The sequence below is a fragment of the Falco rusticolus genome, chromosome 11 (assembly GCF_015220075.1).
Source record: "Falco rusticolus isolate bFalRus1 chromosome 11, bFalRus1.pri, whole genome shotgun sequence".
Classification (NCBI taxonomy): Eukaryota; Metazoa; Chordata; class Aves; order Falconiformes; family Falconidae; genus Falco; species Falco rusticolus.
This window is the reverse complement of record NC_051197.1, coordinates 29,039,806-29,057,884: the sequence shown is the minus strand read 5'-3', so window position 1 is coordinate 29,057,884 and position 18,079 is coordinate 29,039,806. Positions and strand designations below refer to the sequence as shown.

The 18,079-nt window shown below is 42.8% G+C and overlaps 1 protein-coding gene across 2 annotated transcripts in view; it reads right to left on the bottom strand.

Annotated features, from left to right (window-relative positions):
* The window catches only part of ABL2 (ABL proto-oncogene 2, non-receptor tyrosine kinase), a 49,860-nt gene that overhangs the window by 7,205 nt on the left and 24,576 nt on the right, over positions 1-18,079 (bottom strand). Inside the window, exons 1-10 of one of the 2 annotated variants that reach the window (XM_037404124.1) lie at positions 13,057-16,928; positions 9,253-9,423; positions 8,193-8,488; positions 7,267-7,539; positions 6,407-6,491; positions 4,533-4,710; positions 3,708-3,892; positions 3,258-3,410; positions 1,679-1,768; positions 277-450 (exon numbers count right to left, since the gene is read on the bottom strand). In XM_037404124.1, coding sequence (XP_037260021.1) covers positions 277-450; positions 1,679-1,768; positions 3,258-3,410; positions 3,708-3,892; positions 4,533-4,710; positions 6,407-6,491; positions 7,267-7,539; positions 8,193-8,488; positions 9,253-9,423; positions 13,057-13,162 — 1,711 coding nt within the window. In that variant the 5' untranslated portion in view covers positions 13,163-16,928. Of the gene's footprint in view, positions 1-276; positions 451-1,678; positions 1,769-3,257; positions 3,411-3,707; positions 3,893-4,532; positions 4,711-6,406; positions 6,492-7,266; positions 7,540-8,192; positions 8,489-9,252; positions 9,424-13,056; positions 16,929-18,079 lie in introns of those variants that run through there. The other variant, XM_037404123.1, reaches the window with a different exon arrangement.

Below are 18,079 nucleotides of genomic sequence, written 5' to 3'. Positions count from 1 at the left end.
AATTTTGAAGCTGTCATTTAAAAGAAGGAGCAGAACTAAATTTAAAATGAGAAAATACAACTGGATTTACTAAAAGAACATTGAAAAAACTACAGTGTTTTCTATTTGCTAGTGAATAGTGGGGCTGCTGAGGAGGCCAACAGCCCTAATGGTGTAGCAGCACAAAGCCCCTTCTCATGTCACGTTTTTCTGTCTTCTGTTCCTCTGGCAATTTACACCAGCAGCAATCCTAGCCCAGAACACATGGCCTCATTGCCACTGGCCCAGTGCCCATACCTGGTGCTGAGCTGGAAGCTGAGTGCTCCACACTATCTTGTGTTCCTTCAATGTTCTCCTTGTTCTCTCCCTGTTTCTTCAGCATTCTAGTCTTGGAGGGAAGCATGGGTAACCGGGGCAAGTAAGGTACTATGGATGAGGAGGAGGCTGTTCTTCCAAGCTCCTCTGCTACCTCTGTAAGGGAAAAAAACCCAAACAAAACAACCAAAAAGGGAATAGTTAGAACAGAGACCAGCAGAAGAAAAGAAAATCTTGGTCTTTACTACAAACGCAGACTGGCAAGAAGAGATACGCGACTGAGAAATACACACTTACAGATTTAGTTTTTGCTCAAGTCTAGAGGTATTCAGGGTCAGTTGTTTATCATAATGCTTTCAAACTCATTTACATCTTCATAATTCAGCAAAAAAACCCCAGTGGTAGGATCTGTACAAGAGGTCTAGTATGAATCTAGCTCTCTGCAGGCTTGAGGGTTGCTCAAGAGCTAAAGCCACCCCTGAAAGCATTTGCCCCTGTTTTTAATTAAGGTGCCTCCAGTTGATGCTCCTGGGATCCCCTCAAAGTTGTGTCCTCTCTGGATCTGGATTTAAGCTGCTTCGCTTAAGGAAAAGCACTGCACATCCCTGTCAGAGATGAAGAGTGCACGTTTCCTTCCCAACATCAACACAAGGTATGTGATTGGGAAAAAAAATGGGAAAAACCCTGTAACCTCCTGGTCACACCCAGGGTGGCATTTGTGTGGGCCACTTGCTGTGCCTATTCTAGATCCTCCCTGATAGAATTCGACCTGGTGTGTTTTTTCCGTAGTAGGGAAGTGGATGGATCAGCTTCATATTTAATATTAAAACGTAGAAGATGCACAGACACTTCTGCTTGTCTGCTGTCTAGTATCACACTTCTCACCAGTATTTACCTCCTAGCCAATTATATTTGAGAGCTGAGTTGCACGGATTCACTCCTAGAAGTAGCTAAGTAGAAAATCCAGAGATTAAGGCGCTTTGTAAAAGTGAAGGCTGGCAGAATAATATTTCATGACCTAATTGCTTCAGTCAGCAAGGGACTGTGATATGCATATATCTTTCTCTCAGCATCACTCACTGTTCCATACTCTTCAGTCTGCCTCTAACAGAGGAGTTCGTATTTTTTCAATTAAGTCTTTGGCACCTTAGCGCTCAAATGAAACCGTACTGTCCCCTGCGCTGATATATGTCTAAAGGTTATTCAGTATTTGTGCAGCAAGTAAGAGAACGTATCTACCCACTTATGTTTAAGAAATTAAGTAAGAGACGAAGCTTCATCACAACCTCCACTGCTAGCAGGCAAGACTTAAGGGCCTGTGCGTAAGACACAGCACGCCAGGGGATAACCTCCAGTACTGTTTCAGAAAGCAACAGGGTCTCACCCTCTGAGATGCTCGAGTCGTGGAACATGGTTTCAAAAGCCTGGTGGGTCTCGGCAAAGGAAGGTCGGTCTGGTGGGTTCCACTTCCAGCCTGCAATGTGAGAAAGCAGGATAAGTCGCAGTGCCTGAAACAGGCAGGAGATAAATTTTTATTTTGTCCAAGGAGGCAGAAAATACCTAAGCTTTCTCAACTGTAGTCAGACTCTGATCTCCTACTATTAAACAGGCTTTAGATTCATTCACAGATAGTAACTCATAGCAGCAGTCAGTCACTCTGCCATATCCTAACAAACAGATCTTGAGAGGAAGGAATCAATTCTGAAAATCCCAGCTCTCTGTCAACTCCACAGGTTTGTCTGATCTCTCTGTCCCTCCTTCTGAATTTTTTGGGCAAAGGAGAATTCCACGTTTGCTACCCTGGCTGGTTCAGTCTGGACTGAACACATCTAGCCTAGTCACACATAACTGTGTGTGCAAAGCTCCAGGCAACATTCTGCTCACGTGCTCCTAATACTGAAATTCAGGCAGAGCCTTCCAAAAGGAGAATGTATGCACCCCTGTGGGGGAAGGTACAAGAGAGTGCGTTGATCTAAGTTGGATCTTGGAAAGTTTAGAAGGGTATCATCACAAAAAGTGTAATTTCTGTAGTTAGACATCTGCACTAGGGGAATGTATGCTGGAAGCACTATCTGCCGATATTACCATAGCGTCTGGAAAGTGCCTGGTCTTCTGCTCATTTTGGGTTGCGTTAGTATCATATGAATTCCCTGCTTTTGGGCTTTTATCAGCTTCCTGAAAGTTTTCTAAAGCGATATCCTTCATCATTACCCAGCTTCTTTGTTCCATAACTGAAATTTGCCCTGACTTTCTTTGACATGTTGGGGATCAGGCATTGCTGGAGTCAGGTTGAATGGTCTCTTAAGCCCTGGTTTGTCTGTCTTGTACCTTGTCATGGTTTAACCTTGAGGGCCACACAGACTGCCTGAGTTAGCGCCAAGGACTCTCTTCCCACCCTGGTCACACTGACAGGGTCTCTGCTCAGAGCTGCTTGCCTTACTTAAACAGCATGGCCTAGTTTGCTCCCTGGGATCTTCAGCATTTTGCCCTGTGTATTCCCTGCTCTTGCTGGACTGAAGGAGATTCACAGTGCTCTTAAACATTGTTGCTCTCTTCTGTTAGCAAACTGTATCTTTTGGCCTTTTATTAGTAAATTTTCAATTCGTTATGGAGCATGAGGGAGCTTTTCATGGCGTGCTTGGAGGATTTGTTTTGTGCAATCTCATCAACTACGTTCTCCTGCACAGATGCTGTATTTGCAGGGAACTAAATTTCCTTCTAATTTGGTGATTCCATAGTAAAGAGTCCTACTGACAAAACACCAGTACGATTTGCTACAATGAGAGTGAATTCTTGTTCCCTAGAGATCATTGTGCGTCAGTAACCAGGTACGTCTCAGGTGACAGGGCCTTTTCCACGTTAGCAAATGGAACGGCACGTAAGAAGCAAAGACTCCAGAGTTAACTACAGATTTCTCCCACCCCTCCCATGCTTTGTCCCCCAAACTGGAAGAAGATACTCACATGCCCTCATCAGTTCGTAAACCTTTGGAGGGCACCCCTCCGGTTGTTCCATCCGATAGCCCTTTTCCAGCAGATCATACACCTGAGAGAGGTCGATGCCTGGGTATGGTGACATCCCATAGGTAGCAATTTCCCATAACAGCACCCCAAAGGCTGCAAAAGGAGGAAACAAAATTCCTGGTCATAAATCTGCCCTCCTTTTGTGTTGCTCATTACATTGGGGCCTTTATTGCAGCTTGAGGTAGCCTCGTTTTCTTGCAGATATTTCAGGCCAGTCTAGGTGAAGACATTACATGATAAAAATGCTATTGATTAATGAAGTTGTGGCCTGGCATGTGGCCATCTCATCCCCACGTTTCTGCCCAGGCCAGAAAGCAAGTTACTGTCTAGGCTGGCAAAGAAAAACAAAATGAAAAAAGAAAAAAGAACATGGAAGTGGAGTTTTCTTACCCCATACATCTGATTTGATTGAAAAGGTGTTATAGGCCAGGCTCTCAGGAGCTGTCCATTTGATTGGGAACTTGGCTCCAGCATGAGCTGTGTAGGTATCTCCAGTCATGAGTCGACTTAAGCCAAAGTCAGCCACCTTCACCACGTGATTTTCTCCAACTAAGCAGTTCCGTGCTGCCAGGTCTCTGTACAAAAGAAAAAAGCACACTCCATTACTGGAGCAAGAGCAGGGCTTTTGAATACAGTCTTGTGGTTGCATAGCCTGTCCCTCTCTTCTGAACTGGGAAGCGCTCCCTTTATACATCAGTAAAGGCAATGTGAGCTTTGCTCTGAACAGTGTCAGCAACTGAGTTGCTTGTTCTTAGGAGCAATAAGGTGAATCAGGGTTAGTGTTCATTCTTTAAACTCTATTAAATTTCCAGCAATGACAGCTGTTACGACGCACAGTTTATGTTTCCCGAGAACAGGATGAGATCAGCAGCTCATCACATGCTGTTAACAGCATTATGGCCTGACTTTATCTGACTGGATTAAAATAGGACTTGGGGTTGACAATGTCCTGCACATAGGGGATACCTCAGAACAGGACAGCACCAACTTTCACAGCTGTCAGAACAGTTGTGCGTCGGATTGTCAGTCTTCTATAAAAGTCATGGGGAGAAGGTACTGCAAGACAGTATTGAAACCAAAACAGCCAATGGATAAGCCAGAGTGAAACCTAACTCTGGAAGAAACCTCCCCAAAAGGAGGAATTCCTGGGCCACCATGCTGGTGCCCTGTTCATTGCAACCTGAAACTGTACCAGCTCAATGTGACTTCGCCCACCTGTGAATGAAGTTCTTCTTCTCCAGGTACTCCATGGCAGAGGAGATCTGAGTAGCCATGTAGAGTAGCACAACAGCACTCACTTCCTCCCGGTTGCATTCCCGTAAATAATCTAGCAGGTTCCCATACGGCATGTATTCTGTCACAATGTAAAAGGGGGGCTCCAGGGTACATACACCTAGCAGTGAGAGGAGGGAGCGTGTGAACAAAGCTTCCATTTCTTCCCTAGCTTACAACTATTCCTGATTTAATAACCATTTGTCAAGTTTTCTACTGGTGAGTGTTTCTCTGAAAAGTGAAGACTTCCCTCTACAAGATTCAGACCAATGCAGCCCAACTTAAAACTCAGTGCTTCTGTCTATTTATCTGTCCATCCACTTTATGGACAGAGAGAAACACGTCCATCAAAGCACCACTGTTCCTGTACAATAAATGTGAAGGAGCAGTTCTTTTCTTTAGAGGGTTACAGAATGAAACAGGAGCTATTTTGAAACATACGATTTACTTTTCTTTCCCTCTCTTCCTTCGTAAAGCTAAAGAGTGGCCAACTGGAAGCAGGTACCTGTCAACTGGCAAGATCTCCAGAGTGAAATGTCACTACAGAGCAATGTGAAGCACTCCCATGTGTGCTAGCAGGGTAAGTGATCAGCATGGTAGGACCTGCTCCTAACGAAGCAGTCTCACACATTCCTCAGATGACTACTCGCTACAGTCATTGCAATTATGTACAAAGCATGTATTAGCGGAGGAGGAGGGCAACGGGATACTCACGTCAAATCTCTGTGAACTCCCACTGCAGCACTGCTGAATGCCTGCTCATACCATTACGCACATACAGCAGTAAAACGTAACTACGCTGTGCATCAGAAAGAGCAAAAATGCATCTCTCTGATGAGAAATCTTTTAGTCTCTACACCTGGAACCAGACTGGGCTGGGCAGACACTTCATCTGTGCCCTTTTTTTAAATGGGTACAGAATAGTTGCCATTCTTAAAAGCCTTCACATTCTTCACATTTCTCCTTTTATCCTAGGCTTGGCTTGACAGCTTTGCTCCTGAAAGCAGCAAGTCCAGAGGCAATTAAACACTAGTAAAGGTTTAGGGTGTCTCCTTAAGAATCTTTGTACTCGTAGAATTAACTGCTATGCAGACTATTTAATAGCGATCAGCATATCATGCGTTTGCCAGTGAGACAAACAGGGCACAGCCAACCTGTAAAGCCTGCAGATTTCTTCCAGTCACGTGTTGTTTGATCTGACTTGCATCTCTGTTGCCTTATTCTCATGTACTTATTTGGTGATACCAAGGGTCCCTTATAGCAGCAGCGATCTGGTTGTGTTCTGCTTCATTATAGACTAATTTTTCTATTCAGTGGAGCTTTTTCTAGAAATGTCTCTGATCTGAGAAGTATAAAGAATGGTATTTGTTGTGCTTCCAATATAATTTTTTTCTTTCGCTTTGAATTTTCTTGTAGCTTTGTTCTGTTCTAACAGAAAAATAAGTCACAGAAAATTCTGTAAATCCGATTTAACACAGAAAAGTAATGTGACCCTGGTAACTGAACCCTGGAGTACGTCTAAGGCCAAGGGTACAAACTAACAGGAGGCTGATATTCCACACTTTTATATAATGCATAGTCATGCCTCAACAGCAAAGCTGTCTGCTGATGTAAGTGACTATATTTGATGTTTTATTTAAAATTAGTGCCTCTCAGCTCCAATATGACATAAAGGAGTAAGCTGTCAGAAATACCGCCCCATAACCAAGCTGATTCAAAAAGTTAAATAAATACAGAAAATCTGCCACTGCTTTTGAACAAGACAGATTTCATTTTGGTGGAAACTCAAGACAGAAACAGCAAGGTATTTCACTAACCTAACAACTGCACTAGATTTGGGTGCTTGATCTCCTTCATCACAGCAGCTTCTTTCAAGAACTCTTCCACCTCCATGGTATCTTCCTAGATAAACAGAGACAAAAGAAGGGAAAATTTATATTCATGACCGAGGTCTGCTTAACACCACATATCCTAGCTGAATAGAAATAATGGTAACCTTGTCTCCATTCTGCCAGTTTGGCTTTTACCAAAGCAAAATACAACAGCCCTGAGAAGCTGCCTGACTGGCCTGCAGCATGGCTAAGTGACAGACCTGCAGCACCCAGGGAGTTCTAGGCTTTCTCGTCTGGTAGCTGTTGTGGCTACCAAAGCAGTTGTGGCTGGTGAGAGGAAGACACTCAGGACTATCTGCTTCTTAGTTTCCCTGCCTTGTATTAAAATTAGGCTTGAAAGCTTCCTTACTCAGAGAGGACACAGAATTGTAGCCGTTGAAACAAACAAAAAGGTTTGAAATTTTTCAGGAAGCTGAATTTTTCCAGGAATAGAGGAGAGGTTGTAGAAGATATTTCCAACACCTTTGACTTCTGAAAGATTCCACAGCTCTTCTGAGGGAAGGGAAGCAGACTTGGTAGCCATTTCTACAGATCTGACTTGGACATGCAGGTGTGTGCTGGGCCAAAGTTAGAAATTGCACCGGTGCATGTGGCTTAGAAACAAGCTTCATAAGCTCATTTTGTTCTGCAAAGCTACTTCTTTTTTTTTTTTTTTTTTTTCAGATAGCACGCTCCACTTTCTGATATTTCTATCATTAGGTGGTATAACTGAGAACATTACAGTTCCCTTACCCTTGTTGTAAATGGTGACTGAATGAACAGTGCCTAATAATCTGAAAACTCACCTTTAATGTTTTCACAGCAACTGTGAGATTGTATTTCTTCCAGACACCAACATACACCTCGCCATACTGCCCTCCCCCAAGTTTGTGCTTCATGGTGATATCGGTCCGCTCCATCTCCCACTTGTCGTGGATGGGGGACACTCCATAGACAGTGGGCTTATTGCACTTGGGTGCTGGGTAATGCAGAGTTGTCACAAGTCCATCTGCTACTGTTGAGTGATGGTGCACCAGTTCTGCTAGAGTGCTGAAACGGCTTTCTGCTGTCACATATACCTGTTAAAAAAGAACCAGGAATCTACTTAAATGAAGGCAGCTGGAAGCTTTCACTAACACTGGAAAACAGGTTCAGTAAAAACATTCTAACATCTTTAAAAAAACACCCAACAAACAACCAGATCTTAGAGTATTTGTTCTCATCTTGCTGGGCAAATGTGGGATATTTTTACCTGCAGAAGGCAGCTACATGTAAGCTATCTCTTGAGAGCAGTACTGCCTCCTGCCTTGTACTTCACAGGACTAGAAACTGGAATTCTTGTGGCCAAGCGCTAGGCCTGTTTCTGCATCTCTCAATGCAATGTATTGCAATTTCATCAAGGTTAAAAATGGTGACTTACCAAGCTCTGCGCGTTCCAAGTGAACCAATGGAAAGACCTCACCACATCAAACCACAGCTGCTTTGCTCCCTAGCTGCTTTCAGCCAGGGTAAGTACTGTCTGTACTTCTTCCAAAGAGGTGTTTGGTGAGTTACCACCAAACTCTTGGCATACATGTTCTCTCTCTCTTTTTTTTTTTTATATTAACCAGCCAGTGGATCCATTTTCTCTCATACACACCCCTTCCTTAACAGCCTGCAACTTGAGATTCTGTACCAGCTCCTAATTACTATCTTTATTTCCTCTCCCACAGCATTGTGCCAAGATCCTTACCTTTCCATCTGAGGTGGTATTGATCCTGTAGTGGTAAACACGTCCTTCGTACCTGAGCGAGATGGATAGCTGCCCTGGGCTGCTCTCGCTTTCACGAACCAGGAAGCTGCCATTGATGAGGCTGCTCAACAGATACTCCGCTGCACTGCGTGACACTGGCCCATGGTACCATGAATGCTTTTCTAGGCTGTTCACTGGTGTGATGTAGTTGCTCGGTACCCAGCCCTGCCCATTCTTCGAACGTACCTCACTCCATTCACCATTCTGGTTGTAACCCAGGACTCGCAACTTCTCACCTATGACCAGAAAGAAAAAAACAAAATAAGCACAGTGCAATCTGTTGGGTTTCTTTGAGGGACAAACTCATCACAACTAAGCATGGGTTTGTAGCTTAACGATAAAAGTCTGCAGCAGTGGTCTTGTAACTAAACTGCTATATATAAAGTACAAAGTAAAGTTTCAGACAGAATACCTACGGTACTGTTCCCTAATTTATTGCAGTGTGAGTGATGAACTCAAAAAGCTTCCCGTAATCCAGCTTTTTAGACTAGAAAGACTTCTTTTTTCTTGGAGGGATGAGGTTTGCCTCCTTCTTGAAGCCTGAAATGGCATGTGATTTAAAACAGTTCTGCCGCAGGCCGTTCTGATGTATGTACTGAACAGAAATAGAAAAAAATCACTCTGCAATTCTTAATTCTTAGTTTTGCTCCAGTTGAAAGTGCTGAATTCTGTTATCATCCATAATGTAACGTGTTTCCTCTGGCCCTCCCCAAAATAGGTGTCTTGCAGGACCAGTGATTTGGGCAGCCTAGAACAGGAACAAGCGTAGCTGGGCTGGACTGTTCAGCAGTGTCACACAAGCCTGTCTCCGTACTAGGAGAACTGCCCGGCAGGTGGCCCTCCAGCACAAGTGAGACACAGGCCGTCTGCTTAAAATCATCAGTTCAGAGAATAACTTTCTCTAATTGCACTCCTATTCCTATCCGGGGAAGGATTCTGCTTCCTATTTTCTGTTGCTAAGTTTTCAACCTAGTAGCTGCTCTGCGATTTGCAGCCTTACCTTTGGTGATGCTGAGCGTGTTGTCACCGCTTGCTACAAAATCGTAAAGTGCAACAAAGAGATTGGGATCGCTCTCAGTGGCTCCAAGCAGGTTCTCCTTGGAGCTCCATCTGATGGCTTCATTCAGTGCCTGGGGTTCAACATCACAACCATAGGGGCGGTGCAGGGCCTCTGAAGAAAGAGCAGAAAAGTAAATTTGTGTATGATTGTCAATACACCAAAACCCAGCATACAGCACAGCAAAGCTCCTGCTGCATAATGTGCTCTTTATGGAGGGGGAACACCACAGCTACACATCTTAGATCAGTGGTTCTCAATCCCCACCGTGCTGCCTCTTCATTCTATAGGTTACTTCTAACGGGCTGGAGAAGGTGATTAACTACCTATATATCAAGCAGCAAGCTATGTATACACCTTTTATATTTATTTTATTAGATATACTTCTATTTATATACACCTCTCTCTGAAAGTATTTAAGCATTCATAGATAAGAAATGGGTGAGAAATTAAAAGCGCTTTTTTTGACTATGTGAAGTAGTGAAGGAAACCTTTCAACGCTGTTTCATGTCTTTACTGTTTCTGTGTTTGAAGTAGGTAGCCTGGATCTGAAACTGACATTACAAATACAGGTAAACCAGACCAAATTATGACACAAATGAGATCCATAGGTTGGGACAGTAACCGATTCAGTATTAGCAAGAATTACGGTGTTTGTAATACATACAAGACTGTGTAAATAAGAGGTGGAAAACTGACAGGGACAGAAAGTAGTAAGGGCGATGCTAGGTATTTAGCAGCAGTGTTTCTGAATACCCCGCCAGTTCTATTTTGCTGTTTCAAAGGACAACTGATGCAATCTTGATAGTACAAGGGAGTGGGGGGGAGGAATCAGACTTGTTTTATAGACAAAAGAAGAAAGTCCCTACAGTTCCTCTGATGATGAAAAACAATCTAAATAAACAGGGTTTTGGAAAGAACTGTAGTGAAGAGAGGTTTTCCAGGAACATGTAGCAGAATAAATTTCAATATTAAGACAAGAGAAAGAGCAATGATGTGGCTTCATACATTTGGGCTGCTCAAGGAAGCAAAAAAAAAGAAGGTGTAAAAATATAAATATTTTCTCTGATGGCACAACTGACATTACGTTCCCGTCCCAATATATATTACTGAATTCTCTTGCTGAACTTACTTATGGAAACGTACATTGTAAAAGAGATTTCATTAAGTGTATTACATATAAAAAGTCCTCCTTAAAAAAACTGAGGATTTCTTTGCTTTACAATCATTGCTTTGGCCCATTTCTGAGGGACTGAGAGTCAGGCTCAGGATGTTTTTAAGCAGACCACTGCCAGAGAACACGTGTCTGACTACTCCTTCCCCACGCTCCCATGAGATCAACATTCGTGAGCTAGTCTATAAGGCACTTTAAAAGAGAACAAAGAGCTCAAACGCAATACAGGACGGGAAAACTGGGAAGTCAGTGAGACACAAAACAGGAAGAGGCCCGTGCCAAGTTACAGGCAAACATATGCCAAATCTGTGTCACAGGACGGAGCTCAAGCCTGGAAAATGATATTGTAAGGGGTTTCCCAGCATCTATATGCAATTTTTTGACCCTATTGTAGTACATGAGAAAGTAAATACTTGAGGTTTGTTCTGTTTTGTTTTTAAACACGTTAGCTAAGTGGCTTTTGACTGCATTTCTGGTACTTAGTCAGTTACACTGCTTGCATCTTGCAATTACTTAATATAACCTACCTCCCAAGCCTTGCCAAAGCTGCTCTCTATCAAGGTTCTCCTGGCAAGAACAGAAGTGACTAGAAAGTAAGCTACCAAAATGTCACTTCTTCGACTTCATTGTCTGCAGATGCAATATTGACACATGGTTCTTGTTCCTAACTTGTTCCTAACTATCAACTGCAACTAGTTTTACAATATACTAACCCATCAGACTGGATGCTATCATGGAAAAGAGAGGAAATCCCAATGCCTGCTCTGCTACCTACATTACAGCATGGCTGCCCACATCCCACTCTAATTTTTTAGGGCTGAGTGTGTGCATATGCATGTCCAGTTTTTAAGCAAAAGGAAATAACACGGGTTCCTAAATCCATCTATCTTTATGGAGTAAAAATACATCTTTAATTAAATAATACATTCTTTATACTCCTACAGTGACTTGCGTTAGAGAGTGTTTCAGTGCCTTAAGCAAAGTCACTCAGCAAATGTGCTGTAGAAGGAATCTGACTTAACGCATCTCTGCTGAGGAGCAAACGCAAAAGTAGGCAGCATTTCCAAAAAACATTCAAACTTTCAGCTCCAAAATGTGTTAATGGTGTTTAAATAACTTGCTTATTTTCAATTACATGTCTGCTGTAATTACATGCATTACAAAATTACATGCATTTGTTCTAAATCAAAGCATACTTCAAGTCTCTTTCTCAAGCCAGAAAAGCTCATGAACTGAGCACTCAACCCTGACTTAACAGACAGCACAGTGAAGCATTTAACCACGCACTGGATGGGTAAGCCTGAAGCAGCCTAGTATCAGCTTAGCTTAGAGCTGCTGCAGCAAATGCCATGACCAGCTAAGCCTGCCCATGGGGAGCCCAGCAGCAGGCACCTCAGCCAAGGCAAAACCAGCAGAAATGCCACCTGCTGCCACGTGCTGAGCAGCTCTGCCCACATGAAACCATTTCTGGTGCTGTCCTGGATTGCCAGCAAGGATTCAAAGCAGGTGTGGGACTACCACCACTTCCTTGGGAGCGCCGGGGAGGCTGGCGCATGTTCTTAACACCCACTTTATGTACCAAAAAAGCCAGCAGAAGTTAATGTTCGATGAGGAGCTTCAATCTCTTAGCTATAGTGCTTACCTAAAAAACACATCACCTAAAAATCAAAAGCTTTTAAGAGTTCATGTCTCACTAACTTCCTCTACTTTCATTTCTAGAGTGGCTTGGATGCTTAAGTAACTGAAGTTTACCCAATATGTATTTACGGGAAATCTACCAGGACATACGAGTACCTATTGCAGGTTGTTATTACATAATAACCTATGCTGCTCAATATGGTGTGCAATCTATACCATCCAATAAGTAAAGATATGGAAGGTCAGGGAAACATGATAATCGCATAGGCCTTATTAAGGAAACTAAGAAACCCAAAGCATATCACAAATGATACCCCTCCAACTGAATAGCCTGCAAGCTCTGTCTGCACCAAGAGTGAGGAAATGAGCTGGGAAGTTCTGTTTCATATCAGTTCCTTTTAAAGGCTAGCCATAAATCACATATTACCACTTTCATTTCCTATACAATGGAAAACTTACATCATCATTTAGTAAGAGTAATACATAGTCATGCGAGAAGGTTATGCTTCACCCATCTCCTTCCTTTTCTTTATTCCCACAATACAATTTGCTTCTCTCCGGATACGAATGCTTTTCCTATTCAGCCAACATGTAAGGGGTGTTTTGTCCCCCACCCTGTGCTGCCAACACTGCAACTACCAACCTCTTTGGTCCAAGAGCAGGAGGTAGTACACGCTAACTCTTAAATTTTAGAGTCACGTTAAGTGCTGAAGAGGTCTCTATTTCTGAAATGCTAACTGTGTAAATGCTCATAAGGATGCAGCATTTCAATAATCCCCAAACCCAGATAAAAGCAGGGAATCTCAGTCCTGCCCATGGCTGGTCCCATTCTACAAGACAAAGATAGGACTTGAACAGTCCCATACCTTCCTTTTGAAACACTTGGAGAAATACAGGAAAGGGATAGCACAGCATTACATCCCTGAGCATCATACCTGTGAAACTCACGCCAGGCTCAGAAGTTTCCTCACCAAGGCAGCAGAGCAGCTTACCCTCTTTGCCATAGCTGCTGGACTGGAAGAGGACCGTCCCCACAATCATGCTGTGCTCTGCAGCAAGCAGAAGAGGCTGCTTGACACGAGAAGTCCTGGACTGCTACTGCCAGCACAAACGTGCAGAGGATCACTGCTGACAAGGCTGGCGCCAATGAAAAACCAAGTGCTGCCAGCGGGCGAAGGAGAAACTGTGGAAATCGAGCTGCGGGTTAACGTGGTTATTAGCTGGAAGTGAGGGTGGAGCTTCCCAGGGAACGCTAAACAGAGGATGTGGGGAATGGACTGCAAGTTGAAACAAATTTGAGATAAGCTATGAAGACAGAGTTTTGTTCGGCTAAAAGTTGGGCAACAAAGTGTTTGGGAAGAAAGCAAACAGTTTCCTTGGAGAAATTCCTTTGTACAAATTACAAAACAGATCACCCATTAAGGGGACGGCCCAGATTGATTCATTTTTCTACTCCACATACCATTGAGGGACCACTATTTACATGAATCGGCACAGGATGATGTTAATGAAAACATACATCTAAGATGTACAAGCACTGAGCAAGCAAACTCTCTTGAGCATTTCAGAAAGAAACAGAGAGCAAGGGCAATACAGCACTCCCAATCTGAGCTGCATATTTGCTGATTTAGTAAGACTCAGGACAGCTCTCTAAAAGGGCATCATCAAATTATCTCTCAAAAAACACAAGATTTATAGGATGAGTTCTTTAAAAGCCATAGCTGTCTAGCAAAGGCTGTATAGTTTCTAGCAGGACAAGCTCCTCCTAACACGTGGACAAGGAAGGGTTAAAGAACAAGCAATCACCATGGCAGTATCACACCTGGGGGGTGGGTGGGGGCTGCTGCAGAGGGGTATAAAAGGGAGCAGGGAAAGGAAAGTCAATGGTTTGGCCTTTGTAAGGGGAGAGGAGCTGCTGCAGCCCACCAAGGAGGAAGAAGTACAAAAGAAGCGGCATTTCTATAACCCACCATTCTGTAAGAAAGACTGCTGCACCACGTGATGAGGCCTCAGATCAGGCTAAAGGTAAGAAACGAGCAACCTGCCTTATTCCAAATGTTTGCATTTTGTGGATGCGGAAAAACACTGTGTAACTATGGGTATGCTTGTGGTGGTGAGGAGTTGCTTTTCCCTGTATGGTCTGCGATATAAGTTATTTCCTCTACCACCATCGCCTAATGTATGTGGAAAAAATAACTAGACAAAATACCTTGGGATACCTACATACTGTTGTCTTCCTAAAGTTCTGACAAGTGGGTGACCTCTTTCCTTCCTTCTCCAAAACCAAGCTGAGTGAATCCTGCAGCATGCTAGCCAGTAGTTACAGGTTGAGATGCCTAGGGTTTATTTTATCCATTTTCATCTTTGGTTTTGTCTCTTGCAGTTTATTGTTTTCTCCCCTTATTTGCTCCAAGTACTCCTAACTACACTGGTATTAGTACTACCCTTAGTGTTTCTATTAATACACAAAGAATAAGCAGAATTTGTAGAGAAAGACAATGCAGCCTCATAAACACGTGGATGAACTTTGCGACAAACACACTGCTGAAATGGTACCAGGAAATGGCAAGCTACATGTGGATCTGTGGCTAAATTAGTCTTAGCTGTAATAGTTAATAACCTTAGCTAAAATCACAGATTTACTTCTTAGCTAAAATAAAACAGATGAGTAATTGGTATTTGGAACAAAGAAGGATTAGCAGAAAGTTAGGTTGGATTAAGAACGTAACTTGCAAATACATCTACTGACCCTATCAATTTTAGCCTCTGTCAGAAGAGTATCCTCAGGCAAAGCCTAAGGGCTGGCTGGTCTGTTAATGAGCTCCTGATGGGAACCAAGTCATAGCCAGCATTGGCATTGTGGATGAGTAATACCCTAGCTGGAAGTTTCCCCTAACAGGGCAATTCTCTGGCTGCATCCTTCCAGCCACCCTCCTGAAGGCATTCCTCCATGGGCAGGATATGGAGTGTCCCTGCACAGTGTGTAGCAGTTCAGAAGGTCCTGTCAAATGCACTCAGGCAGAACAAAATCAGGCATCTTTCTACCTGAGCATCATTTCTTTTACAACTGATTTTCCTAGACAGTTATTTTGTAGTACTGTAGGCCGTCACCTTGACATCTGCATCCACCACATCTGCATCCTGTTCCTATTCCCTTCGCAGTAAGTGCACAATATAAAATCTTAATTCTGGTGTACTTAACTTCCTCGGTGGAAGAATCCACCTTTCAGGCACAGCAGCTCTTCCCAGCTCTTTAGACTATTCCCTGTGGTGTCCTTCAAAGCAGTTTCCTGAGAGTGGTTGGGTACCCTTCCTGTACAACTTAAATCATCCACTTAGAAACATTTCTCTGTTCTTCCAGCAGTGGGAAGAAGTTGAATAAAAGGAAATCTTGCTGACTATGCTACTTTGAAAAATATATAGTTCAGGGAGCTTCTAAAGCTTCTAACAAATCTGCTGTACTCTGAATTTCTGAACCAACTGTTGATGTCTTTTAAACAAAAGAACGTGTAAATGGAAATACAGCTCTGAAAAGGACTTGGTGTTGCTTGGAGCAGGCCAAAGTGACTAGTTTGTCAATGGAAGGAAGACAGACAAAGTAAGGGTTATAGGGTGGGTAAATCCTGGTTATTGCATACAGTCTCAACCTGGTATCTTAGCATTTTACATCAAAAAGCATGGGGGTGGGTGTGTATATACACACGCACGGTGTTCTATCTCCTGGCTTCTTACAGTCCTTTTTCCACAAAGGGACACTTGAACACAAGCCCACCAGGATTCCTGCATGTACCACATCTTTATTTTCACTTTGAGTTTTTAAACTAAATACCTATATAAATATCCGTGATGCTTATTTTACACACAGGCTCATTTTATATGCTTGCTTTTAAGACTACCAAAGAACAGGTACTGGTCAACTTAAAAGCATAGAACGTAGACCATCAAGTAACTAAAGACGGCTAGTACAATTGGTATTTTCCACTGCATCTTCAAAACATGTATCACTTTACATCACTAGACTTCAAGATCTTTACCCAGCTTGTTAGTGGGAGGATTTCTGCCTTAATGAATACAAGGAAACAAAATTGATAACACAGCAGCAAGCGGGTTTCCTATTTTGCTGACACGATTGGAAAAGTATCAAGTTCTACAGTAGCTTTGTTTCTGAAGCCAAGTCTCAGCGTTTCCTACTAACCAAAAATACTCAAGGCAAACTACATACTAAAAAGCAAACCAATGCTGAACAGGCCAAGTTCCTGCTGTCTAATAATGTGGTGGCACAGAAGCAGACCGATGAACTTTCTTTACCCTGTAACAGACTTCAGCCCTTACCTAAATGGACCACCTAGTCTTTCTGCTGACACACATGTGGCCATGAAAAACACCAGTTTAAATGGGACAGACAGCTCACATACAGCTCTGGTAAAATGCAGGCAACCTAACTAAATGCCATTCCTAGGTGTTCCTCTCCTGCAAGCAACCAGACTCTTAATAACGTGGTTTGCTTGAGCTAAGCACAGATCCATAGTTAGCCTTTGGGCCTCCCACAGAGTGGTGCAAGGTTTAAGCAGTGTAAACAACCCACTGAATAAAGCCAAGAAATACAGCTCCAAGCCAAGAACTTGGGATGGGCAAGGAATAGGTTTCTATTTATGGTACCATGCTGGGACAGACTGAATGGGAGGAGGCTTCAGAATCGGTGACAAAATTGCATCATGAACAGCTCACATCATATAAAAAGAAACATTTCAAGCCAAGCTGGTGGCAATGCCTTGCCTCAGTTATCAAAATATATCTTACATAGAAAAGGTTAATAAAAGGGATCTTTGGTATCAGAGACAAATATATGGAGAAACTTAAAAGCTCTCCGTACACCTCAACTCTTAGGAGCAGATTTATTTTGCAACATGACAAACTGCTGCATATGATATTCCTCTGCACTTATTTAATGGTTAAAGTGGTGGGACTTTACCTAGAAGACGTGATTTTTTAGCTAGCCTGAAACAAAATTCCAAGGGAAGACAAGGTTTGGTTTTTTGTGTTACTGAATTTTACTTGGTAGGATGAGGCAGACAAATTGATCTCTATTTAGTTACACCAATGTATGAAGAATTCAAGACATTGTCTGTCTACCTGAACATTACAAGAGATTAGCTATGTTAAGATTTAAAATAAACAAAAACAAAACCCACACAAACCAGTGTTGACAGAAGGAACCGCCTGCCTTCTGTTTCACTGGTTCCAGTTAGGCTCACCATTTTTATTAATAATATCAGACAAAGAGAGGCGTCCCTCAGCTCATTCCTTTGCTCAGATGTCAGTGACACACACGTATACCACTTCTCCCAGTATCAACCCAGTGCAGCACTTCCCTACCTTTTTCATCAACTAATTTCTGGTAAACAAGTATCTTTTTGGCACAGAATCCAGTATAAAATAAATCAAGCTTAAGCTCCAAAGTATTCACGTGAAAACCTTCATTCATTCCTTTCTGAATCCAAGAAGCACAATTCTCTTCATAGATCAACAACTGTCTAGGCTGTAAGTGACCAAACCTTCTATCAAAGCATACGGTAGTGTTGCTGTTTTAAGAGAGAATTTCAAAGTAGACTAAGTATTGAGCATCTTCAGTACGAATGCTGCTAACTCAATAGACTGGCTCTCACTACCTTTTAAGATTCTGTGTCCTCATAGAACTCTGGCAGGAAAGTTGCTCTGGGATATATGCAGCTAGCAAAATGATGCTGGTTTTACATGCATTTAAAGAACACTTTAGGGTGAGGGACTCATGTAAACCCAGGAGAGCTGGGCCTAAGCTATTAAAAGGTACAATGGACATTTCCTGTCACCGGTACCGGCAAGGGCCAGTAGTCACTCAAGTTACCAGTATGACTACTTGAATGGGCCTCTAGGTGAGGAACCAAAACCCAACAACACAACAGAGAAAAACACTCCCTG